The sequence below is a fragment of the Strix uralensis genome, chromosome 12 (assembly GCF_047716275.1).
Source record: "Strix uralensis isolate ZFMK-TIS-50842 chromosome 12, bStrUra1, whole genome shotgun sequence".
Classification (NCBI taxonomy): domain Eukaryota; kingdom Metazoa; phylum Chordata; class Aves; order Strigiformes; family Strigidae; genus Strix; species Strix uralensis.
In genome coordinates, this window is record NC_133983.1 from 7503299 (window position 1) to 7530766 (window position 27468).

The 27468-nt window shown below is 38.0% G+C and overlaps 1 protein-coding gene across 3 annotated transcripts in view; it reads left to right on the forward strand.

The window, feature by feature from the left end:
* TOX3 (TOX high mobility group box family member 3) overlaps positions 1-27468 on the forward strand; it is an 85048-nt gene that overhangs the window by 52860 nt on the left and 4720 nt on the right. For 2 of the 3 annotated variants that reach the window (XM_074881904.1, XM_074881903.1), the window contains exons 2-5: positions 3527-3592; positions 7492-7743; positions 24527-24796; positions 26111-26338. In XM_074881904.1, coding sequence (XP_074738005.1) covers positions 3548-3592; positions 7492-7743; positions 24527-24796; positions 26111-26338 — 795 coding nt within the window. In that variant the 5' untranslated portion in view covers positions 3527-3547. Of the gene's footprint in view, positions 1-3526; positions 3593-7488; positions 7744-24526; positions 24797-26110; positions 26339-27468 lie in introns of all 3 variants that reach the window. The other variant, XM_074881902.1, reaches the window with a different exon arrangement.

Here is a 27468-nt window from a genome sequence, read left to right on the forward strand (position 1 = left end):
ATAGCCGGACTAGGTGGCTGCACCTTAGTCTTTTTTGTCCCAGGGAAACTCAACAGGTGGGACCCCTCAGGAGTCTACCTGGGTAGACCAAATTGCTGGATCTCGCCTTTAATTTGAATGCCTGCTGTCAACTGTAGCAATGCTCTGAGATGTTTGTGAGGGGTCTGAGCAAGGGATCCTTTAGAAAATAAATGGAGAAAAATGTTGACTGCAACAAGAGTCATTTCACAAAAAACATCTTTCCCAAATTATTTTACTAAAATAGACAAGAACCCCTTGTTCTATTTAGAATGATTTATAACTGTTCCCAGCTGATCACAAAGTGTTTCTAAATTAAAAGCCATTAATTATAGCCTTATATAGATACAAAGATATGCAAGAAGTGCTTTGTAATTCCAGCTCTGCACTTCAGGTGAGAGCTTTTTAAATTACTTGGACCATTGGAGCCACCTGCTTGACTAAATGCTGAGGGCCCTGTGTTTCACTACTCATCAGTGCATTGCAGTGTTAACATTGTTACTGATTTTTCTCATTTCTCCAGGGCAAATACTAATTAATGGATACAATTCACAGCTGATTAGCTGTAGTTTCTTCAGTAATTACATTCGCAGACTAACTGTTCAGAAGAGGATTTCTAACCCAGTTCTTATTTCACTCTAAGCTTAATTTGTTTTTTGAATTGTTTAGGTCCTTAAGATAATAATTTTATTTTCTTTTGTTGTTATAGGTACCATTAGATAATAAGGAAGTTTAATCTTAGAAATACTCACTGGTAATTGTGCTGTGCCTTCAATGGATTTCTAATTCAAAGACAAAAAATGAATTTAAATAATACTGGTTATGATCCATTCTAATCAAAGCCTAAGTATGCCAGGTTCTGGTATCAGAGCCTGAGTCATACACAATAGGGTCTTAAATATTGTAGCCTAAGAACGGAATGAATCTAAGGATATGTACTTGTAACTTCTAGCTTTGACATTCCTCATTACATTGTTTGCTTCCACAGTCTTAATAAAATGGAAAATTATGTTGTCACTTTCCCCTTTGTTTTACTTTAATAATACAAAAAGGAAGAAAACCACTTGGCAATCAGAACAGCAGTAGCTCTGGTGTGAGGAATACATGTAGATCAAAATAATGTAGAATTTTACTCTTCAAGGTAAAAATCAGCTACATTTCCATTTTGAGGCATTGGAGCCCCTAGGATGCTAAGCTCATTAAAATAGGATAGGGTTTGTTCCCATTTATTTGTCCAATGTTAGAGCTATACTTGCCTATTGTACCTTTATACTTAGGTATAATTTGAAAGCTTGATTTCATTTTTTTTTTGTTACTGCAGAAAGAACAGCTCTATTGAAGCCATTTCAGTTTTTCATGTAAATCCTTCTTAGTTTGCCACTAACTGACATGAAAAAAAATCTGTCCTGTTGATCTCACTGTTGAGCCTGAAGTACTATGTCTTTGTGCAACAAATCCACACACACATCCTTATGTGCCAAAACAGTAATTTCAATGTGCAATTTTATTTGAATTTTTTAATCTCCAAAAATAGGTGACATCTGGGCTTTTAAAAAAATGGATGACATTACTTGAGTATCTGCATAGCTGGGGATAACAGAGTTTTAATAGCTATGAGGCAGCCTACATATTGTGTTAAGGCCTCTGTTGCTTAACATGTGTTATAGGTTGAAAGATTCAGCATGATAAGTACACAAATGGAGTTTCATACTTCAGAATGAGGATTCTTATCTCCTATTCCTTCCTCCCCATGATTGTCTTCTGGTTTTGTTGATGTCCTGTTTTGTCCATTAGACAATTCATCAGGTACACGAGCCTCCAATTCTTTGTGTCCTTCTTCCTTTTTTCATCCTCTATCACTCTAGTTTCCTCCTCTTCTTTCTTTTTTCTCCTTCTAACTTTTGGTCTTATTTTCAGAAATGAATTTTGGAGTTTTTGGGGAAAGAGACTTTCTTGACTCTGGCCCCTCCACTGCTCTGGGATGCTGGAGGGACTGGAGAGAGTCAGGGTCTGAAACACTTCCCTGATAAAAACAGTCAGGCACCAAGTACTGCAGGAGCGAATAGAGCTGTAGGAAAGTAGTTTTCCTTTCAAGACAGGTTCAGCTGCTCTGGAAGCACAAGAGAGTTTCTTGCTTGAAAAGAACAATCTGTGCAAGTGCATGGTTACCCATTCTCATTCACTTGTTGCAGAGCTTATGCTGCAACATAATGCTGGTGGTGTTTGTTTGCTGTTGTGTCTTTTTCGGCGGTGGTGGCATGTCCACCGAGATCTGTCAAGATAAAACAAAGCCTTCCTGAAAAAAATTGCTTTACAGAACTCAGAAATGGGAGTTAAGGGAAGAATGCTTCATGTGGCTTTAGCAGCAGTGATGTGGCAGGGCATTGCAGGGACAGCACAGGGACTTTTCTCTCATTTGATACTCTTACTTTGCAGTGTGCACTGTGCCTGATAATAAAAATGTGAAAATGTGAAAGACTGTCACTCAGTGTTTTAGTGGTAGCTGCTCCTTGAAGGAGCAGGAGAAGGTATCTGTTCCTTGAAGCAAACTCTACACGCCTGCCTGCTCTGGGAACGTATGCAGAAATAGTTATCAGAATACCTGCTTTTTGGAAGTGCTGTTTAAGGGAATAAGGCACACTAAGTGCGATTAACCAAAAGCTGATAATCTCTTTCTTTTCTGTGCTCAGTCTGTAAAAGAAAAAGTACTTATCTTCATCAACAAATGTTCATGCTTGCGAATTTGGAGGAAATGGTTCTATGTCATCCAAGAGGATCCTTTCAGGTCACTTATGTGTGAGAGGAGTTGCATCTCAGTGGGAGCAAGTGGGCACTCAGCCCACTCCACCCTGGGTAAATCTCAAGGTCTCAGTGTCATACAGTTTCTCTGATTTGCAAAATTTTCTGGTGTTAGTGTTCACTGGGGGCATGGGAGCTCAACTGGAATGAAGGATAGACAAAGGGGGATTGTTTGGCTTTTTTAATTTTGTTGAAGGAATGGGATTTTAAGAACAATGCTGCAGATTCTCATTCTTCCCCTTATTGACCTTCATGTCTTTAAAACCAGGTCTACTTGGAACAGTAATATGCCAGCTACTTCTAGCTGCAGCAATTCTCCAGATCAGGATCATCTGCAGAAATATTATAATGCATGTCAGGAAAGATGTAGTGGAGTTGAAATGTCTTTTCTGGAGAATAGTCTCTTTCTAATGGACACTTAATTTCCAAAGTCACCTCTAGGTCTGTGGGGTGGCTTTGCTACATGGACAAAGAAAGTTGAAGAGATACACTTGGATATCTTCCATGTACAGACCTGGGGATGCAGAGTATGTAATAATAATAATGTTGAATCCAATCTAGTTCTGACTTCAAAGAACATCTGAAAAATTACATCTTATCTGTTTTGTTTTTGTTGGGTTTTTTTTTCAACTTTTTTTATGCCAGTGATGAGGTAAAGAAAAGTTTATTGTGGCATACATTAAAATCCAAATATTTATTTTTCTTTCAGTTTGGAAACAATAACAACTACATGAACATGGCAGAGGCAAATAATGCATTTCTTGCTGCAAATGAGGTAGATGTTTTTTCTTTTTTATCTATGCTCATGTTCTGCTGTTTGCTGTGATAATTTAACAGACTTTGAATGGATGAAGAGTGAAGTGCTGAATTTCTGTGTGTTTTATGGAGCACAAAATAAAGACTTTAATGAGAAAGAAAATAACCTGACAGCTCTCCATTACTAGTCAATTTAGCTGTCCATAAGGCTGTTACTTACATAGCATGTCAATAGAAACAAATCTGCTTTATGTATGAAAAAAATTATAAACAGAAGGAAACAAATAAAAAGCACAGTAGGTGTACACTTTGAAAGCAAGCTTAGTAATAGTCATTACTAGCTAATGTGCTAATTTTGGTTATAGATACAAACATTTTAATTTGGGTTCTTAATACTCATATAAGTTAGAAAACGAAAACCAACTTTCCCTGAAGTGTATGTGCTACGTGAAGGGAACTTCTGACCAGGATCAAGAGCAAACCCAGGGGCCAGGCTGTGTTGTGGAGGTGATGTATTTGATCACTGCCTTTGAGAACGGAAACAGGAGAAAGGTTTGGCAACCACAGGCTCTCTGTATTTGTTACAGTGGTGCCGCCTTACAGCCAGTTAATAGACTATCAACATGCTAATACTGACCCCAGCTCCAGACAGAAACACCTTTTGCTCGCCACTAAAAATCAACAGCTCTTACTCCAAAGGGAAAGATGGAAAGTGCAAGATGCACTGTCTGGTATTGTGCATAGCAATACGGAGAACAAGAACTAAGTATTTATATAGGGTGCATGCCATAAATGGTCTCAACATGAGGAAAGCTTAGAAACTGGGCAGCCTTGATTTTACATGTTGTAAGTGGTGATTCTTGTGCTCTTTTAAAAAAGCGATCTCGGAGAAAATAAGCAGAAAGGTGTAACAATAAATAAGAAGGTTAGAATTAAGAGTAATATTTTATGAATCATTTATACAATGGTCACCATCTCTTTTTACCCAGCAAGACTGCTTAGATAAGGGAATATTGTTTGGCACTAGCTCCAGTGTTATTTGTGATAATGAACACAAACCCCATCTGTAATGACAACATGATGTTTCTTTCTGTAGAATTTCTTTCCTACGTTTGAATCAAACATTGATGAAAGCTCTGCTGCCAGCAGCTGTTCAGAGACAATTTAATTCCAGCTGTGATAATTCACCGTGTCAGACATTGGCTGTTATATGTTGATACAACAGTTCTCCAGATTTGCATTTTTATCAAAAGGAACAAATGTTTTGAACATTTCAGTACAGATGGCATTTAACCATGCACACAGTTTTTTTAAAAATGTGTAAGATATAAATATTTGAAAAGTTAATAACTTTAAAAAATGTGATCGGTAAGATAAATCCCACAAATGTTATACCATCTTTTGGTCATAACAGCACCTTTCTGCAATCCCAAATTGCATACTATTCAAGGTCCTTTTACAGACTTGAATAGCCCAGTGATTTGGATTTAAGATGACTTCACTAAGGGGCTTGCTTTCTTCTTAGATTACACCTATTTTATCCTCAGTTTTAGGTCCATTATATGTTTTTTTAAAAAGATATATACATATTTGGACAAGTTATATTGTGAGAATTAAATTCACATTTAAAAAATGTTAAGATATTCATCCATTTACTCTCCCATTTGTAGTAAGCTATAAGTATTAAGATGAATGCTACTTTTCTAAGTAAAATATTGTCCTATTATCTAGCTGTGTTATATATTTATACAGCTGTCCTAGAGTTATTCTGTTAGATGGGGGGAAAAAAGATCCAGTTCTTATAATTACTACTATCTCATAAATATGTCAAGTAAGAGAGGTTCAAACATAGTATAATAATAACGATTTCACTGAACCCTTTTGCTTGAACAAGGAATAAAAATATGATTAAGTGTTCGTGTTTGCATTAAAGCGTGAACCTAACTTTGCAATTACTGCATTACAATGTATTTAATTATAGTGTTTTTACATTAACATGAATGTAGCTTTCTTGCTATGATTTTGGGCCTGAGCACTGCTGAGCTAGAGGCCCATTTTATTCCTGTAAATAATGCCTTAAGAGTGTAATCCTAGAGCACATTCAGGCTTAGAAGCCACACATTTGCTTTATGTTTTCTGTCTCTATGTCATGATTACTATGACCCATTTTAAAGCACCTTAAATATTTATTGAAATAATATTTCAAGTGTTAATTACAGTGGTAATGAAAACAGCCAAATGCCACATATCAAGAATGAGTGTTTATCCGTATTGTTAATGTGATATGTTAGATTTCATTAAGCAGTAATGGGGTAGCAAATGAGTCACAAATTACAGTTGCATCTGTTACTAGACCACATTAGTGCCAAAATAACTGCAAATGCAGCCATAGGGTTATGTTCATTAGCCAACCAGTTCTCCTGGCCAATCCATCCTTTGTGTTTGTGAACTACGGGGTCCACAGGAAAAAAATTCACACCTTTTGTGATATAGAGCAGTGGGGAAGTCAAACATCGCCCTAATCCAGGGCCAGCTTTCACATCCAGAATTAAGTTGCAGTCTTGCAGTTTGAGCAAGATGAGTAGAGTCTCAGCAGACTCTGACGGTACTGCAGACTGCAGCAATCTGGGACCTCATCATTTCTGGTGTGAGACCAATAATGACAGCTGACAGGTTCTATATGCAAGCAAAGGTTTTTCTTGTGTTTCAGTTTCCATCTTCTTTCAAGCGGTTATTAATTTATATCATCATTAACAGTTTGAAGGATGACAATTTGCAGCAGTTAATGAGATCTTTCACTGAACTTATCATTTTTAAATTAACTGGCATTAAGTCACTCTTTCAAACAATGTAAATAATACATAAAACAATTCCCCCCCCTTGAATCCTGAACTAATGCAAACAAACAAATCCTGAAGCAGCCTTGCATGTCCAGAACAAGACGAGTGCCTATTTTAGGATTGCCAACTGCCCAATTTGATTGAGACAGTCCTGATTTGGGTACATTTAAAATGGCCTAATTTCAAGCACTGAATTTCTATTATTAAGTAGCAGTGGACCTGAAATAATATATGAAAGTTCATTTAACTCGCAAGAAATTTGAATAAGCATAGCTCATTTGTTTCCCAAATAAAAGTCAGCAATGTTGAAGCCAGATACAGACTCTACTTGAATAAAGATTATCTTTGACAGACACATGCACACGTACAAACACGCACAAACCCTGAAGATAACTGGCAGTAAATGTTTTGCCCAAGGCATCGTAACAGGTGTCTAGTTCGTAACAAACCTACTGTTCAAACAAAGCTGGCTTGCTTCAGAAAGCACTGGAAGCTGCTGTAATCACCCTCACTCTTTTATACGTGTCTCTCCTCCAAATTACAACCCTTGTTTAAAAGGGTGCATTGTACTTTTGGGATGGAAAAGAAAAGAAATAAAGACCAGAATTATAATATTGCATGTTTATTAGTGGATAAAAAGGAAACAAAAGATGTGAAATGGTCGGTGCTGAATTAATGTTGTGTGTGTGCTACAAAATTGTCAGTATTTTATGAAGCATGAGAGTAATGTAAGCTGTTTGTGCTATTTTACTAACATATCAATAAAGCAGCAATTTGTTATACAGCCAAATCCAATGTAGCTGATATTCAGACTAACAACAAAGACAGATGTTGCTAATTAAGTACGCATTAAAAAACTGTTAATACTGATACTCCATTAAAGCCATATGATAATGAGACTTAAATCTTTAATCAGAATGATCCACGAACCCCTTCAGTATACGGAACTTAAAAAAATTTTGTTGCATATAGAGTTTGCATCTGAGAACAAAACAAGATTTGGACTGCAGATCCAGAGGTGGTTGCCGAGAGCAGTGTGCCCTAACGTGGTTTTCCTTGTCCTGTCCTTTTCTAGCAGACGTTCCATACGCCGAGCCTTGGGGATGAGGAATTTGAAATCCCACCCATTACCCCCCCACCCGAGTCAGACCCTGCGCTGGGGATGGCAGATATACTGCTGCCCTTTCAGGGCCTTGGTGACCAGCTGCCTGCACAAGGAAGTGAATTTACACCTCAGTTTCCCCCCCAGAGCTTGGATCTTCCCTCTATTACAATATCCCGAAATCTCATGGAACAGGATGGCCTCATCCACAGCAATGGATTGCATATGGTAGGTCTGGTTCTTTGTGTGTTTCCATTGCCTAATATTGTCTGTCAAAGCATAGTAATGTAGATTTGTTTCATCTATGGGTTTTAATTGACCTCTCAGAAGATCTGTATGAAATCTTGGTATTGTAATCTGACCAATATTTGCCAATGTTCTGTATCATGTGCAGGCATATTCTGTGTGAAGGATGACATGCATTGTCAGTGTCACACAGCAAAGCAACGATGTGCTATTACTCAGTTCTCTAAGGCAGTTGGCAAATGGTTAAGGGTTTAATATTGGTGAATTCAGGAAGATAAACATGGTTGTTAATGTACAATGCAATGCTATACTGTGTGTAAACAGATCTCTTGTGAAGAAGCACTCAGGCTTTATAAACACAGAATTTCAATTTTGGGAGTGGACCTGGAAGCCCATATCCATTGGCAACATGTGCATCCCAAGTGCTGCTAAAGTTCAAAAATGTGTTATACAGTTGACACTGGCATAGTGTTGGCCAGGGTGAAACTAAAGAATTTAGAAGTAATTGCCTGTCTGTATTTCAAATATAGGACCCATATCTGACAGCCATCAGGATATTTTGAAAACACGGTATTGAGAGCAGCTCAGAAAGGGAGCCAGACACAGTATGCCAGCAGTAAAAACCCCTACATTTCCCTATATTTTGTATATTCCATGGGCTAAATGTTTATATTTTTTTTAAACTCATAATAGAAATGATAGAGTTATATTACTTTCATCATACTCAGAAATACAGGGCCATAAAAAGACTTTGTTCTGTCCAGTGCTCGTTGACCACAGAGGCTGGGGCAAGTTGGGCCTGGTTTTGGCAGGGATGCAGTTAATTTTTCTTCTTAGTAGCTAGAATAGTGCTGTGTTTTGGATTCAGTATGGGATTTGGTATGAGAAGAATGTTGATAATACACTGACGTTTTCAGTTGTTGCTAAGAGATGAAGGACTTTCCAACTTCCCATGTCCTCCCACGTGCAGGTGCACTAGAAGCTGGGAGGGAGCACGGCCAGAGCACCGGCCCCAAACTGGCCAATGAAATATTCTGTGTCCTGTAACGTCATGCTCTGTATATGAAGGAGGGGTGGCTGGGAAGGAGTGGGTTCTCTCTCGCTTCCAGGACTGCGATTGTGGGATCTTCATATTTTGGGATCTCTAGCCAGAAATGGGCTGGGTATCAGTCAGTGGATGGTGAGCAATTGCATTGTGCATTACCTGTTTATTATTGTTATTGTTCTATTTCAATTATTAAACTGTTTTTATCTCAACCTATGAGTCTGTCTCCCTCCCCCACCCCCTGGGCAGGGGGAGGGTGAGCGAGCGGCTGCATGGTGTTCGGCTGCCGCCTGGGTTCAAACCACAACAGCCCACTCTCCTGTTCCTGGGCTGTTTCCGAGCCCTCCAGAATGGAGAGGGATGATCCGGGTCTGGGGAAGGGCTGAGTGATGGGACTGTTAGGCTAATTCCAGTGATCGTTCCTCATAATTGGAACAATCAAAACCAGGGCTGTATGGAGTCTTCTCCAGAATCTATACACACTAAATGGCTGCAATCTTAGTGGGAGGGTATATGGGGCAGTTTCCACTTTCTTGTATTTTCCTTACAGCTTTGAGGGATCTCTGTGCTTGGGTTTCTCTAAGCTTTGTGCAGTTAACATTCATACTCACAGTGATGAGATGCAGCTGTGAGTCAGTTTATCATACTTAACTTTCTTAACTCAGTGGTTACAATTAGAATTAGTTTGTGTATTGCATATTGAAGACAGACTGAATGTTTAGCTTGAACAGATATTTTACATCAAGTGTGTTTTTTCTGATTAGCTGTTTTATATAGGACTTTTTGCTAAACTTGGTGTAGTGAAAATGCAGATTTACTATTGGACTGTAATAAAGGTGATTGTGGTGTTGTGTTATGGTTTCATGTAAATCTTTTTTTCTTTTTTATTGATTTGGCAAGCAAAAATTAATTAAAGATTTACAAATCAACACACAGCAAATGTTTCTCTGGAATTCTGCAGGCTGCTGGCTTCATTGCAAATTTTAATATTTCCTTGGAGGTCATGAAGAGTAGCTAGCACTAATACAGAATTAAGCACTAACTGCTCACTGCTTAGGAGGTACTGAATTCAGTAATTCCACAGATAGAAAGCAGAGACTGCATAAAACAGGCCTTGAAGGATACGATACTACTTTTCTGATCTCATTTTGCGTGGGGTTTTGTATGCACTGGACATGTTGGGTGACTACTAAAGCAAGATCAGATTAATAAAATGTGAGAGTCAGGAATGTTATGCTTGAAAACTAAAGTAATGGAGCGTGTGTACACTGAATACAATGAAACTTGCTCAGAAATATGTAATAAATATCATGGGCTGGATCATTGTTGTGTGTATGAGTATCCCCTCAATGTTATCAAGTTGTTTGTAACCTGTCCCAGTTTTGTCTTTTAATTTTTCATCGTTTAACTGAATGTAATTCTCCCATATGTAAATGCTGTCACCTTAGCAGTTCCAACCAGAATAGGCCTCCTGGTTAGATATCTTTTCTCTCACCTTTTCTTGCACTGGATGAGAGGCTTTATGTTTTCTCCTAGACTGTGCAATATGGAAATAAATGGCATAGTTTACATTGACTTCAGTGGTAAGAGTTTGTTCCTGTATAGGTCAAAAAGAAGATCTAGAGAACCTCATGTCTTATTAGCCCAGTAGTCCAGTGGTTATTTTCTAGGGTGATTGCCAGTTCAAAGCTGTGGGTTGGGAACTTACGCGTAATTTTGCCACAGAGACTTGATGAGGAATTGTGTGATTTGGTATGGAGGAGCCACGTGGGGAAATTTGTGTGTCAGACTCTTCCCCACAACTGCTTGATTTGTTTTATACTGTGAGATGGAATGGCCCCTGCCGTTGTATTTTAGTCAGTAGTCTTTTTCTCTTCTGCTCATAAACACTGGGTAGCTTCAGGAAGTTTAAAAACATTAAGAGGGTCTTTTCATAGGTTTCCCTTGAAGTCGGATAGCTCTCTTTAGTACTCAAAATTTCCAGCAGTTAATCTGTATTTCAAAAATAGAATATGAAAACATTATATCATATTTTATGTGAAAAATGTGCACTTTATTAAACCGGTAAATATTTATTAATAATATTAGAATTCATCTTTAAATTAGACATTTCATGAATTACCTTGCCTTGGAGCTATAAAAACTTTATTGCAGCAATAAAAAAATGTAAAGGAGGCATTTTGACTATGAAATTTCATTTCATGGTCAATTGAATTTACTATATCTGAAAGAACTAAAGATGGGGTTGTAAAATAATTATGATGTTCGTATACACTTACAGAACAATGTTCTTACCCAGCGATACTAGGATAGTCTTATTTAAAGGCTGTATTAATAGCGTATTGCTAATCGCTAAAGCTTCTTTAGCTGAATACAAACTTAAATTATTTTAATATGAACTACATCGAGTTTATTGGTTATCTTGTGAAGCATTAGAGAGCTTTACTGTAAGCAATATTTAATTTAGATAAATGTAGTTGTACCCTGTTGAAAAGTCGGGTAGAAGAATTTCACCTTGAAGAAATGTCATGAGATTTTAAATCACAAATGTTGAAAAAATAAAATGGGCTTGGACAGAATTATGATTAATACTGTGTGTCTTTGGCTTTTTTCTATGTACTACCTGACATGTTCACCTATAAACTTGAATGCAGAATCGCCAGAGGCATGGTTAAAAATAGGTTATGTCAAGGTTTTCCTATGTCTCCCTTAGGGTATGGAGTTGGCTAGCTACCTTGTAATACTTCTGCAAGTATCTTACATATTTCCCACAGGAAGACCAAAAAAAAAAAAATCATTCTCTTTTGAACATATTCTTTGTGTATTATTACATTGAAAAAATCATTCACAATGCCAGAAAGATACTTATTCTCAGCATAAAGGTGGCCTAGCAATTAATAAAAAGATCATATTGATGAGGTAACAATTGTTCATACTATTAAGATATATATACTATGGAAAGAATGACGATTTGTCACAATACTGATCATTATTATTGGCAACAAACACAACGCATTTATCTTAACAGCATTTTTTCTACATTTAAAACACATAAAAGACTACAGCAATAAAAAGATAAAATGGAGGAAGTTTGATTCATTTTAATATTTTAATAATACCCAAATAAAATCCTGATGTTCAAAAATGAGTCACTGAAAAATGGAATGTTGATGTACATTTGACTTCAAAGAACACATGGATTTACATGATGCAAATATTATCCCTATAAATACTTGAATATAAATAAGTGGAAATCAACAGCAATATCCTAATTAAAAATCATCCCCCAATATTTTATATTAATGTTTCATTTTCTGTTGAGCTGCGCATAGAAAAATTATTTTAATCTGCAAAGTATGGCAATTCTATGAAACTACAACTTGTGCTCCTGAGGGTTCCTTTTTTTAACACCTCTCTATAATCTGCCCAGCCTGCTGAGTAGCATTGACATCAGTAGTACATCAATTTCAGAAAGTGGATTATTTTTACTAGACAGCTATTGTGACATATTGGGTCAGTCATAAATGAAAGATATTCATGCAAGCATGCAATACTTGTAATGAAGTCTCACTCTGACCTTCTGTATGATTGATTCTGTAATTTAGTTTTCTCAGGCAGTGCCTGAAATGAAATGAAATCATGTTGAACAAGTTTTGAATACCCACAGTGCACCAGGAGAAGAAAAATCTGCAGCCCCAGAGGCTTGAGAGAGAGCAGCTGAACGATTTATCTCCATGCTATTATAGCCTTTGCCAGCATTCAACATTTCTTTTTTTTTTTTTTTTTCTTATTTGGCTTAAGTACTTAATTCTGCAGGTAGCTGTAAATGGGAAAATAAAATGCTGTTCAGATTTAAAATGACAGGACAGGAGTATGTGCAGGGGACTGATAAAATATCTTGAATAGAACTGACCTTTCATGTAGCTGAAAGTTACTGGGGGATTCATCCTCATAATTACCATATAGATTATTTTTATTTCTTTCCTGCAATGAAACATTTCAGAGAGCAGTAGTGCTGATTGAATGAAAATTGAACTTGTTAACATTCTTTTCAGCTTAGCCTGTTGTACATAACAGAAGGTTAGCTTTGATGAATTTCAAAATTCTCTTTCTGATATCTAAGAAACAGACAGTAAAATAATTGTCTCTTTCAGTCTGATTTTTTCTTTTATTCAAAAAAGTACAGATGTTACAAAAACAGACTGATAATTTTACGTATATTGCTCCCTATATTACTTACGCTGCTAGAGAAAATGTTTCCTATTTGATGAAGATTTGAGCCTGTTTATATTTTATAGTTGTTGCAGTGCTGCCAGTGCATTCAGGATTCTGCACAGATAAGGCTAATTCATAGTGGAATACGCTCATCTTTAATTACATTACTAGTTAGGAGTGGCACTGTGCTGAAATCAAAGATATGATGGTGACTATTGCTTTTATTTCAAGAAGAGACCTTTTAAATAAACAGCTCAATGATGTGGCTTTAAAGAGCTGAGTTGCAAATTCGAGCTTATTAAGGGCTGGATACAACAAATATTATTAATGTTTCAGAACAGTGGTGCCTTTTACTTAAAGATCTAAATCTTTTTTAGTAATTTAAATTCCAAAATTACTAATTAACTTTAAATGAATAGATTAACAGAAGATTGCAAGAATAAAAACTAAAAAAGTTGCTTTAAAATTGGCAAGACATTTCACTACTTACCTGACTGTGTGCCTCTAATTTATATGTTTAATTTTCCTTTACAAAGAAATTTATTTGTAAATCTCTCTTTTAATACCTAGTCTGTAATCTCCTATCTAGAGAGAATGGAGTAGGTTTTCAATTAATACAATGTTATAACAACAATGTTTAATGTGTTACAGATGAAACAGTTATTTCATGGGTCATTAATGTGTGTAACGCCTGGAACGGTTTATTAAAACAAGCCCTTGTTATTATTATGAACATGTTTATTGTCATCTTTAATACAAAACATATAACTAATTCCAGGTTATAATTATTCATTTATAGGAGTAGCAACTATTCTTACTAGGAAAAGAGATTATCTTCAGAATTTTCTTATTTCTATTTTTTCTTTGATTACTACAGTGGATTACTAAACTCCAGTTTTAAATCAACAGTGTTAGTCTGGTTTGTACTGGACTTTCCCAGCAGAAATGGTAGCTGTTATCAGCACTGTTTTTAATAAGTTCTGGTACCAAGAAAAATTCATCTCAAAATTAAGTAATACCAAATTAAATGATGCTCTGGTGGCTCAGATCAGCGACATTTGGCCACGTAGAGAACCTTTCAAATGGTGGTGGATGCTTTGTGAAATTAGACCTTTAGGACACAGTTGGGATTTTGCAGCTTTGGTGCCCGCTATCAGCTCAGCGCTGTGACAGGCTGGTTTCTGCCCACAGGTCTGAGCTGTGTGCTTTGCTGATGAACTTTCAAGTCTTTACAGAGTCATTTTTTCTGATTGGTGTATAGTTAATACTTTATTTTATGTCTGATGACATAATTGTGCATTTTTAAGTTACCTTTCAGAGCACATGTGTGCACAGCTCATGGGGCCTCGGGGGAAGGTGGACAATGGGCTGAAAACCCTGGAGACAACAGACAGCAGTGGCTTCTGCACAGAAGCTACATGCTACGACTTTAACATGATAGGAAGACGGTGTTAGCCTGATGATGTACTAAATAATAGGATTTTAATAGTGTGTAGATTTTCATGTCCTCAGTGACATTGTAATACTCGGTGTGGATAATATAGTCATTTTTCTGAGAGACATGCTCTTCCCTCCTTTCTCATGGATACAGACACAATGGGCCATCTGTTAATGCGCCGTTATGGTTGGAGAAGGAAACAGATTCTGGTGCTGTTTTCAGAAATAGGCAACTCATAGTAACTTCAAGAAAGGACCCGTCTATAGGAAATAAAGTGGCAGCAGTTGCCAAAGACACCGATCTGAAGAGCAGGTACTGCTGCTTCTAAAAAAAAAAATAATTGAAAAATTATGCAAGTAGGTTATTACCTATGGAGATACATGAGGGACTTCCTCATGAAAGAAGAGACACAGTATCACTGGCAGAACAATCCGGGGAAAAAAGAGTGTGACTATATTAATAATGCCTAAATCATGATCCATCAGCTCCAGAAAATATTGTGAGGTCCCATATGAATATGTGGAAAATGATACACCCCACTGGGAAAGCTGTCAGGAATTGGAGCAGAAGCTGAATGTCTGATATTCCTAAGAACTGCTCTCAGAAGGAACGCGAACCTATGTGACTGTGGACACCAACTGTGCACCAAGCCTGTAGCATGGCTTTAAACTGTTCTGCCTCCTGAGTTTAAACTCTAAAATCAGGTGCTGCTTTCTTAAACTGCTAAATGAGGCAGGTGCTGCAGCTGGTCTGGATATGTTGTACCTGGCCAAAGGCTTTGCTGGACCCAGCCACCCTCGTCCTTGGGTCATTTGAAAACTTGCTTTGAAATTCCTGCTATTCTCTGCTGTTACCTCCTGTGTTTCCCCTTCGACAGCTTATCCGGTACTCAGCTTCCACTTCCAAGTTCTCAAGCTATAAAGAAATGACAAGTCTCTATAAGTTTTAAATTATTCTGTGTTGCTAGGTAGCTGGAAAAAAAGTACCTGGCTCTGGTAATACAAAAGATAATGAGATGTACTTTTCTGATTTGCTTTAAAAAACAACAAAGAAAACCCAAACAAAAACCCCTACCCCAACCCCAAGAAAAAACCCACCACCCCCCCGAGCATGGCTACCAACACTTGTAGCAACTTTTAAACAAATGCCATGTAACCCCCAAGTATGTCCCCCCCAATTCCTTGCACAATTTTTCTTACCTTTGATAATGTTTGTTAGTTGTCATGCTTCTTTGCAGTCTCTCCCCACGTTGCTTACTGTGTAACAAGGACCTTTGAAATCTGCCTTTGATTTGATAGCTGAAGCGCCTGAAGTTGCAGAGGTTGTAACAAAACTGCTAACAGCATTTATCTGACATTCTGGGACTTAATTTTAACTATCCAGGATTTGTTTGCAATGTGCTTTCACTGTTTGCATACAGCAGACCTAAACTTATACTGCTAATTTGGAGAGAAGCTCCTCATGCCAACAGACTCATCAGATCAGAGCCCAGATCTGTGATCTGAGTCACACATGTATTGTGATCATGCTGTTGGGTACCTTGTCCAAAAGGAGTGTGATTCAATATGCTTTAAAGTATGGTAGATGTTTGGGGAGGAGAGAGTGGAGAATCTGTTTTTAAATGCCTCTACAAAATGGTGTAAAAATTAAATTATAAAGAAGTTGTGAATTAGGTGATGTTAAAGCATCTGTAGCAGCCACTGTGGATGGGTGGAAGGCTATAGCAAGCCTGTGGGGCCATCCATCTGCAAGAGCAGAAGCAAGAGCAGAAGGACTCAATATCAACCAAGGCAACCAAGAGGCATTATCCCTTCAGCCCACTTTGGGGACTGCATGAGGAATCTGCAGGGTCACAGGAAAGTAAACGGGTAAGAACAAATTTCCCAAAGAGCAAATGCTCCATGCTAGAGTGGTGGGGCATCTTGGGTAAGAATTATAAGCATTTCAGAGAAAAGCTGTTGTCTCTTAGTTTGGTAGTTGTGTGATTTTGGCCTAGCTGTGAGCTTTTAGTATTTCATCACCATGTAATGCAGCATTTTGTCATGCTGTGAATGAGCTGGTACCAGCAGAGACCACAGAGCAGTATTGCCAAGGTGCCTAGTCCTGGGACCCAGAGCAGTGCTGGTCTGGCAAGTGCCCGGGCTGGTTGGCCCAGTTACTTGGCACCTTCTTGCTTGGAGTCACATCTCTGAGGTGGTGCTGCACTGCCTGGTGTCGGTGGGCTCCTAATGCCCAAATGTGGTCCCATAGAAGAAATGGTTTTACCTTGCAATTTGGTGATCTCACAGCACTCTTACCCTCCCTGTAACAGGTCAGGCTGTCTGCTCCAATGAAAGCTCTGTGCCGCACAGGGGAGTGCGAAGAACACCAGCCATGGTGAGGGCTCACTGCAAATGTGGTTGCAGATCAGATCCCAAAGAAAAGCAAGGGATGGTAAATAAGAAAGATTCCAGTAAAACATGCTGAACTAACTTGGAGGTTGCAGCTGTATAAGAAAATTCTATCATATTGCAGGAGATGAATTTCTAGAGACATCTGAGGTTGCCAGAACAAAAGGAGCTAGCTGCTCAGTTTTGAGGAATAAATCAGTGGGCCCTCATGTTTGTTGGTTTGGGTTTGGGTTTTTTTTTTCTTTTCATGTCCCTTCTCCAGCTTACATGCTCTGTGTGAACAGAAGAGAGTAATTTCTGATGTAGTGGGACGGGGGGAAAACACAGACCAAGAAATTGCACATTCTTCATGTTCTTCAGGCAGCAGGATTTGCATAAGCCTTCTGTCACCTACCAATCTTTTAGATCCAGCTGCAGACATAATTTTTTTCGGAACCAACATGTAAGAGATGACTTGTAACTTTCTGAAACAAAGCCTGAGAGAAGCATAAACAATGGTGGGAGATGAGACTTGGTAAAGATAAGGGATGGGGGGTGTGGAGGCCCTCCGAGCCGAGGAATATCTCAAATACAAGTAATGAAACTATAGTCAGAAGGTGGATAATGTGAAGTCTGGAGCTGATAAGGCTGCCTGGACAGCACAGAATTCAGCTGGAGGAGGGAGCCCTGTGGAGACAGGACAGTTCTGCTGTGGTGCATCTTGTAAAGTTTCAAGGGTCCATCTGTCCAGTGAACGACCTTTGCTTCATTGTCCATGAAATGCATATTGAAGTTGACACCCCTGCATACACTAATGAAGATTAACAAAATCATGCTAGTTACATCATCCCATGAAGCACCTTACTCCTCCCCATACATGTGATATATAGATATGTAGGTGAATCTAGGGGAAGGACCAAAGAAAGGTGTGTATAAATTGAGGAGGGGCAAGGATAGCAGAAGTGAAGTATGAAAGATGCATCCTTGGACCTTGTTGGCAGGACCAACTCAGGAACCTGGACCAGTGGTCTCTATTTCTATTCCCATCTCTAGCTCTAGCTCTCTTTTCTTTTCCCCCTTTCCTTGTTATCGTTAGGTAATGCAAGTCACATCGTACCACTTGCCATAATTTGTTATATACTTAGTCAGTTATCATGTATCCAATTAATACATTGTGGGAAATTAATAAATGTTTATGTCTGAACTTTGAGACTTGTCTCACTGTTGTCCACTCCATTGGGGATTTATGAATCTAAGTCACTTGTCTCCCTCGTCTGAGCAGGATGTGACACTGAAATGGACATCACAGACAGGATTCCCTTGGTGTTGGAAAGTCCTAACAGATACCAATTCTCCATCTGACACACACAGACAGGGAGAACTGGGAAGTGACCTCTCGGCTATAAGCTGGGAGAGATTCGAGCAGTGCCAAGCCATAACTGCCTGGGAAGTGTCGGTGCTTGACTGCTTCCCTGTTCTTGAGAAATTGAGGGAGTATAAGGCGTGTCCTACTCTGCCAGGCATGGTCTGGGCCCATGATAATTGGCATAATCCAGAAGCAGTGACAAGCCATATCACTATCCTTGCAAAGGAGCAAAGATTGTGGCCAGGCAAAGGAAAAGCTGTAGTGTGTGCTGTATTAGGGGCAGCACTGACCACAGCCCAAAAGGATAGACACTTGACCAGGCAAGCAGAAGGGGAAACAATCAGATCCTTGCAAGATTTGGTAAAAGCTCTCCAGGATCAATTGGCCAAGGAACATGATGCTACTAAAACGGTCAAATCCTTGCAAGAGCAAATTGAAATTTTGCAAAGCCAATTAGTCGCTGAGCATAACACTACTCAGCGATGCCACACGGCTCTGTCTTGATATCCTGAACCAACAAAAAAATCTTACAGTCTGAATTCGAGGAGAATGAACAAGAAACCCGCAACCTGACAGATCTTAATTTTCTTCTGGATAGTGAACCAGGATTTTCAAGTCTGGCAAAACTGGCTGATAGACCCTTGTATCCAACAAAGGAGTTAGAAATGAGCTGAGACATTTTTTACCCCAAAAATGAGGGGAAACCCTGAAACCATTCATTAAAATGGAGACCACTGATGACCAGTGTGAAGGAGCTCCACAGATCACCATTTGAGTGATACTGTATTCGGCGACTGAGCTTTCGAAAATTCAGGAGAAATATACCAGATGAGCTCAGAAAACTGAGACTGAATATGTATGGAGGGTATCCTTAACTGGTGGCAATCAAATCTTGTTATCAGAAGATGAGGCACAGGGGTACTGGGGGCCCCGGGTGTTTTTGACCACCAACGACCTGAGAGCGCCGTGGTTGTTAACTCAGTGAGCTGCCTATTGGGCAGGAGGAATGGACCCCTTGGAAAGAGGAGATCCAGTATGTATTGAGACCCCAACCATAAATATTTCCACTGAAAGTCTGCAGAAGGCTGCTTGTCTCTCTCTTCTGAGTGGGACGAGACACAAGTGCTGTTTGTTGTAGCTTTTATTTGGGAATTAAATTAGGTAAGGTTTTCTTTTCTGTAGAGACACAAAGCAAAACACAGGAGTTTTCTCATTGCCAGAGAAAAGAAGCTGCTGCTTGTAGTGGATATTCTGATAACTGCAGTTTGACAGATCTATTACTGATGGCATTATCTGAGGAGGGGAGAGGAAGGACACTTCTTCAGTGGCAGCAGTACCAAGTGCAACTGTTTTGTATTCTATTAAGTAAGGATTTAATCTCTGACAGAGAAAAGCATCCTGTTAGTTTGATTTGTTTTGATTGGCAGTGAGTTCCAATCTTGCAAAAATTTAGATTAATGGATTCTTTTATCTCTACTTGTGGAGAAAAAGAGTATTGAGAATTTCTTCTAGAGATATGCTGACTTGCCCAAAAGTAAAGGAAGTAATTTACAGACAGGGACAACTGAGTATTTCACTCTTTACATTGCAGTGCATTTGCTTCAACTTAAGTATATCCTTTAAAATATTACATCAGCTTATGTTACATTGACAGTGACAAATTCCTGAGGCAATAGAATATATAATGTTTTAAGTCAGCTTCTGAAACCAGGGTACAGTGAGCATAACCATAAATGTTGGGTTTTGCATAGTTATTTTTGTTGGCAGATTTCTCACTTTCCTTAAAAAACTAGCTCATGCAATATAGGGTCAGATCCCAGCCCTGCATCTTCCTGTAGGCACTTCCATGGGCTCAGTCCTGACATGGCTAAAAAGTCTTACCGAAGGTGTTGCCTATTTAAATGATTGAAGGCTGTAGACATTGATTTTAATGAAGACTTCAGTTTTACTCAAAATGTTCTAAAAAGTAATTTCCTAGTTATATTTTTAAATATCATGTTGAATGTTCCTAGAGATTAAAATTATATCGGGGTAGAAATCCAGGATAAAACTACTGTATGTAAATGATTCTCAAAATGCAGAGTAAGTGAAAATTAGGGCATCTCTTGATGTAATGGCTGGATGCATTTATCTGTCAAAATAAATGCTAGCTGTATTAACTACTGGATGCTTAATGAGTCGATAACGGAAGAACGAACTATCTTTTATTACCGTAATTTTTCCCTTAGTACTCAATGGTATGTTTCGCTTTTGCTGGCTCAGGTACAGTAATTGTTGAAAAGCACCTTTGATAATACTGTATAAATTAAAGCATGGGACACATTCCTTCTTTTTTAAGTCTCATTACTCTGTTGTTTGCTTTCCAGTGGCTGTTGAGGAATTGATATTTTATCAATTTTTGAGAAGTTATACTTTTACAAATCAAAAGTAAAATATGCTGTATATTTGGCATATGCCGTGAGACGTCCTTTGGCAATATGACTTCTTTGGCATGACTGTCGAAATAGATTAGAATAGTTGAGAGGAGGATAGTTTGATGGACGGATATCCTTATGGTTCCTTTCATGAGACCTTCTATGCATCAGATGCTGAATGCCTTTATAGTGTGTGCTATTGGAGCTGTGCAAGAGAGTGGTGATAGAAAGCCAGTGTGCCCAGATACAGTCACCATAAAGTTATTTTGAGAAGGGGGAAATGTTTTGGACCATATTTTGCTTTTTTTATCCATGTGTATAATTGAACAGACCAGAGAGGTGGCTGGCATTCCCCTCAGAAAATGACTCTATACCTTAGGTGGTTTTGTAGCACTTGTGTAGGATAACAACAGAGAGATCTGAGACAAAGTCATTTCAGTCTGCAGAGGAATCACACAAGGTATTTCTCTTTGGTTTTCCATTTCACACATTATGTCCTTGTTTGACTGTCATGCTGAGTAAACCAGTGGTTGAGTTTTGCCTGACTTGTGTTAAAAGCACCTAGCTTCAGTCCAAGATGTTAAAGCAGATCAGGCTCAATCAAAACTTGCTTCTGTCCACTTGAGAAGTTAATTAATTTGTCAGAACTAATCTGTTGTTTTTGCATAATGTTACAAAAATCCCGAATGCTTATAATACTTGTGTATCACTTTTACTTCTGGTTAAGTTTATGTAAAAGAGCTTGTGATATTCTCTAAAATTTTCACAGTATTTCTCAGTGGATTGTTTTGAATACATAAGCTTTTCCATTTTCATGTAGTAATTAGGATGTCATGTGGATGTTTTAGTGCACTTGTATTTCTGTGCATGCTCCTGATATAAGATTATTTTTTGTTAAACATTTCTTTGATAAACTTTTTGTGCATAATGAAATGCTACTGATCCTTTTGGTTCAGTATTTGTCTTTGTAGTATAAGGGAAAAAATAAGAGTTAAGATAATTGATGGAAATTCTGTTTTCTTTATCATAGTTTCCTCCTTGTAAGATTTTGTTTGCTCAGGAGCTATATGCAAATGCTGTGAACTTTAAGGTTGCAATTGACTACTGCTATTCCCTACCTTCTTGCTACTTGCCAAACCACTGTACAAACATAAAAACTTCTGTAGGGACCATAGGTTGTTGATGCCCACAACACTGTACCACAAAGTAAAAAATGAAATTCCCATTCCTTTCTTTGTGATTTTTTTAAAAAATATTGATTAGCCTTAACTTTCAAACTTAAATTCAAAGTGCAGAAAATACGTTGTCATTATCATATGCAGATATGATGACATGATAAGAGATTGGAAATTATACAAAATATTTTCTTGTATATAATATGTCTTATCTGTTTGATACTAGATAGACAGTTACAAAATATTGTTGTTTCCACTTCTACCTTTTACTGAAGTTTTTAAGATTTAAAAAAAAGCTTAAAAAGTTAGGAAAATATACAGAAAAGAAAAACTGGAATTAAACAAGTGGATGTAAAAAAAGACACAAGCATTAAATAGTGTCAGAAAAAGGAACAGTTAAGAATTCATGGGCTTGTGTATAAAATTAGATTCTGGGTCAGTGCAAGTCAAGAGAATTTAGTCTCAATAATATCATAGATGCAATCAAAATGACAAGACTTGGAGTAAATGGTTTGTAGCCCATGTCATCCCATTTTGTTGCCTTGGTGCAAAGGCCAGAAAGGCCTGTACTGCATAACCATAAAGAACAAAAGCTAGCCTTTTAGGTGTAGAACACCTCCAAGAAAGTACTGCCTGCAAAATAATGAAGAAAGTTAATTTCTATGAGAGAAGGTCATTCTAACGATCTCCACCTTTGCTTTACCAGCATAGTTTTTCTTCATGCAATAATGTCTGTAAACTAAAATGAATGGAGTAATATGCAGAAAGTGATATCCTTTTACAAAAGACTTTGAATAACTTCCAGATGCCAGTGCTAATACAAGTCACAATCAAAATGACCCTGTAGTTAACAGCAGTAAATTTTCACAGAGAGGTGCCCTAAAGCAAATGTGTATTTCAGCCAATAAGTCTGATGTTTTGATCTTTCTGTATCAAGTGCTCCACTTTTGGCACATGCATTCATCTCTAAGGAACTACACTCCTTTACTGAAAATGTTAAAAGAATTTAAGAAGAAAAGCAGCGTGGTGCAGTATGGATGATGAGCCAAGCTGGCAATGGCTTGGAAAGTATGGGGAAAATGGGGGTGAGACCTAGTGTATAGGATCTGGATCATGAGCTTGTGGGGTTAACTTCAGCTGTACTGGATCCAGGTGCAATACTACATCTACTGTTATGCTAAGAAGGATTTCTTTTTTCTGTATAGGCTTCAGCAGAAAGACACATGAATGCCAAATTCAGAATTAATATGATTTATTGCTGCAGGGAAGCAGTGTGCTGCAGCACTTGTACATAAGATGGATGAGGCAGGATGTACATCCTTTCTAACACATGTATTGCTTCTTTGTATGGCTGCACTTGTCCCATCTAAAAAAATGCTTTCAGGAGCACATAACCACTGCCTCTGTTGAGGGAAGAGTAGTAAAAAGTAAGAGGAAAGTCACTTGGGCTAAACGTACCTCCATGCTGACACAGATTTTTGAAAACTGGTGTGGTCTTATCCATGCTTTAATAAGAGAGCACTGGGAAGGTCGGAATCCATTGTGGAAGTCCAGTGGACTGTACACTGGGCTCCCAGCATTGCTGTTTCGTCCTGTGACATTTCATTAAGGATCATTGTACCTGCTACTAATTGTGATGTAGGTTATTAATAATGAAAGAATTGTCAAAATCTTGTTTATTTCTCACGTTTCTGTCTGTTCCAATGATGGCTATAGATTAATCAGGTTGCTGAATTTGTGAGCTATTTATATTCTTCACTTACTGTTTTAAAAATCTTTTCTGTTTAAATGTTCCCTCATCGTGTCTTGATACCTGTGGTTAAAAATAAGAAAACTGAGTTGTTCGTAGGCAGATCCCACTTGACTTTACCTTCAGGGTCTTGCTTCTTTTTATTTACAAATGCAGTAAGTGTTGTGCAGATGTAGAAGACGACATAGTTTGTGCCCTCGAGAAAGAGTAGAAACAAAACCATGCAAGCACTTGAGTTTCTGAGACATGAAGTACAAGAAAAAGTCGGTGATTGGTACATAGCTTGCTACTTCCACATGTATTTGATTGTTGGATTAAAGATAAAAGTGTGTAGTTTTATGTGGTACTTGCAAACAAGGATTTTTAGGAGTGATTAGGATTACTTGAACAGTTCTCCAGCATGCTGCAGTGTCTGCACTCAAGAACTGGCAGGGCCGTATTCTTTGTTTAAAACAACTTTAAAATCCTACTCAGTCAGGATTGTTTTATACCTACTACTGTTACTAGTAACAGCTAGGAGTAATTGAATGTCAGTAAAGGAAGATGCTTCTCTCTCTCTCTCTCTCTATATATATATATATATATCCCCGCCCCCCCCTCCACCCGCTCCGGTTTTGTTTACTTTCTGCATTTGACAGCAGTTTGTGTCTTCTCAGTTGCAATGTTTTCCCTGTATTGTCAGTCAGCCTGTTTCCCCTGTTGTTTATGTGAGTACTTCAAACCGCATCCAGAGAAGAAATGTTTAAAAAAGGGGAAATGCAATTTTTATTCCACAATAAAAAACCATCCACAAGTGGGGGAGAAGTGAAATCCGGGGCAAGTGTGGTAACTGTTGCTGCATATAATTTATTAAAAATGCATTTAATTCATTAAAAAGAAATTAAACAAACTGCAAGTTGACAGTGTCAGTTCTGTAAGCCTGTGAAAATATCTTTATGTGATAATGCTATATGGTAGCTGCTAATGGCTAAATAATGTTTCAATCTCTTTTAGGATCAGAGTCACACACAAGTTTCCCAGTATCGCCAGGATCACTCTCTGATTATGAGATCTATTGTCCATATGACTGATGCTGCTCATTCGGGAATTATGCCTCCTTCTCAGCTAACCACCATTAACCAGTCTCAGCTAAGTGCGCAGCTGGGGCTAAATTTAGGAGGCACTAATTTGCCACACACTTCTCCCTCCCCTCCTGCAAGTAAATCAGCCACTCCTTCCCCATCCAGCTCTATAAATGAAGAAGATGCAGATGAATCAAATAGAGTAAGTTATTCCATGCACTGTGATGGGTAGGCTTTACATGTCTATATGCTATATTTTCATGAATGTGGCAGTATCGTCTCAGCTGCAGTGTGGTCATATAAAATACAAATGTTACAGTATAGTGGAAAATGATTCATTTGCTGTTTAGCTTCTTTACTTAAGAAGTTTCCATAAGACCTCCATAATAATAAATGTAAGAATATACATATATCTATTTGGTCTAATACATTCATAATTCATTTCAGATTTTATAGATCTGGTGAATCTCTTTACTCATCAACTTTGGACAGTTTTGTCATTTTGGTATTCTCTGGAGTCATATAAAACATAGATGTATTTAGACAGAAATAAAATAAGCTTTCTTCGAACTGTAAGTTTAGTTAATTTACATTTTGCTTTAAATAAATCTGTTATAAAGGGAAAATTTTATCAATAAAATAAAGCACAAATGTTATTATAGCAGTATATTTAAAGGGCCTAATTTAAACTGTTCCATGAAAGGTTTTCTCATTAAGTTTATGGAAATTGTGCATATGGAAAGATCATTGTACAGGATCCTCAAAATACCAAAGTAAAATGACTATCAGAGAGGTGTATTTAGAGCCCCTTTATCCCCTTGTTGCAATAATCTGTGCATAGTTCAACGCAAGAGGGTACAGGGCGTGAAGTGCAGGCAGGGACCAGAGTTACCCATAGGCCTGGGTGTGCTGCTCTGGGGGTTCCCTGGGGTCCCAGAGGCACCTGGCCCTGCGCAAGGGGCAGTGGAGGTGGGTCGTGGGCACAGTGGGTGTTCGTTGCAGGTGGATACAAACTGCGTAGCTGCTGCTGCTTTTTGCCTGAAGGGTGGGCTTTTTAACCCCTGACCCATGTCTAAGTTGACAGTCTTAAGTCTGGGAATCAGGAAATGCCTCCAAGCTCTTGCCTTTTGAGTCTCTACTGCTGAAATTACATCTTAATGGAAAAACATAGATTGCCTATTCAAAATATACTATAGATTAAATCTTAAATTTTTTTAATACAAGTTAGCTTTGGGGTGTACTTTTTCAGGTCAAGCTTGTAGGCTTTGACACTTTTAAGCTATGCTTACAATAAGTAGTAACTATTCATGTATTTAGTTCCAGTAGATCTAATGAGATTAAGCTGAGACTAAGTATTATTTGGTGGGAGAAAGGCATGCCCAACAGAACTCTACAAAATGTTGCCTGCATAGTAGCTTTATCCATATATTATTAAGCCAAACTGTCGATAATTTTTCAGAATTAATCTGATTTATTTCATGCATATATTGACTGTTCTGTTATTACTGTTTCTTAGGCTACTGGAGAAAAAAGAGCTGCCCCGGATTCTGGCAAGAAGCCCAAGACTCCAAAGAAGAAGAAAAAGAAAGATCCCAATGAGCCACAAAAGCCAGTGTCAGCATATGCCCTTTTCTTCAGGGATACACAGGCTGCCATTAAAGGGCAGAACCCGAATGCCACATTTGGAGAGGTTTCAAAAATAGTGGCATCTATGTGGGACAGTTTAGGAGAAGAACAAAAACAGGTAAAAAATTGGTGCAGGGTTGTCTCACAAGAAGTAAAATAGTAATCCTTGTAAAAAAAATCCTACTTCTCCTCTGAGTGGACCATGCTACTTGCTGATGTAGACCTCTTACTCTGTAGAGCTACACTGATTTTTGAACTTGATGAAAACCTGGCATCTAGAAAGCATTTTGTTATAAGAGCCAGTAGGTAGTGTTAAATGTCTGTATTTGTCTTTAAATTTTAAAGGGCAGTTTGTAAAAAAGCTCAGATGATGTTGTCCCAGAGTCCTGTTGGGGCCATCTTTTGATGATTCCTATTTCAAAGCTCTTGTTTCCTATTAATCAGAAGTTAGAAAAGAAAAGGGGAAGGTACAGCACATTTACTGTTTTTTTCTTTGATCTGCCTTATGAATTTCTTACAAAGCGTGTTGATTTCCAACCTTTGAAGCCAATCCTCCACACCTCATTGCAATGTCGTATGTGAAATGTTATCTCCAACTCAAACTTGGTACGGAAAGATGAGTTTTGTTCTTCCTTGAGGGTTATTCTTCTTTCTGTATACATGTAACTCCTACACATGGATTGAAGGGGAAAAAAAAAAAAATCCTTTGAGGCTTTTTGCCTGTTGGTACTCCATGCAGCTCCCAAGTAACAGTTAATGGAAGCTGCGATGGAAGAGTAGATTCCCGTATAGGACACCTTCTGGCAAGATATGAATGATACTTGTTTGTGAAGTACATTTGGAAACTTTTAGTCTGATCCAACAGATGATGGTGAACATGATTTAAAGGTGAACTTTAAATTTACTGATGATTAAAATTACAGATTAATTCATTTTTGCCTAACTGTTCTTGTTTAACTCAAATGGGATTCTCTCATGCCGACTTTGGGGAAAGTGAATTGTCCAAGCTCTATGAATGACCTTTCCTAAACGTATAAACATTTTTTTTTATACGTAGTTTGAATATTTGTTTAAAAAAATATTGCATAGGTATTTCTTGCTATTTTATACTACTGCATATACTTTTTAGCGTCTGAAATACTGTCTTCCAATATCCCGGTTACTTAGAGTCATTAAAATATCATTTCCTGGGGATGTAAAGTGTGCATAGGTAGTCTTGTCAAACAGTTGGCTGATCTAGCAGCTTTT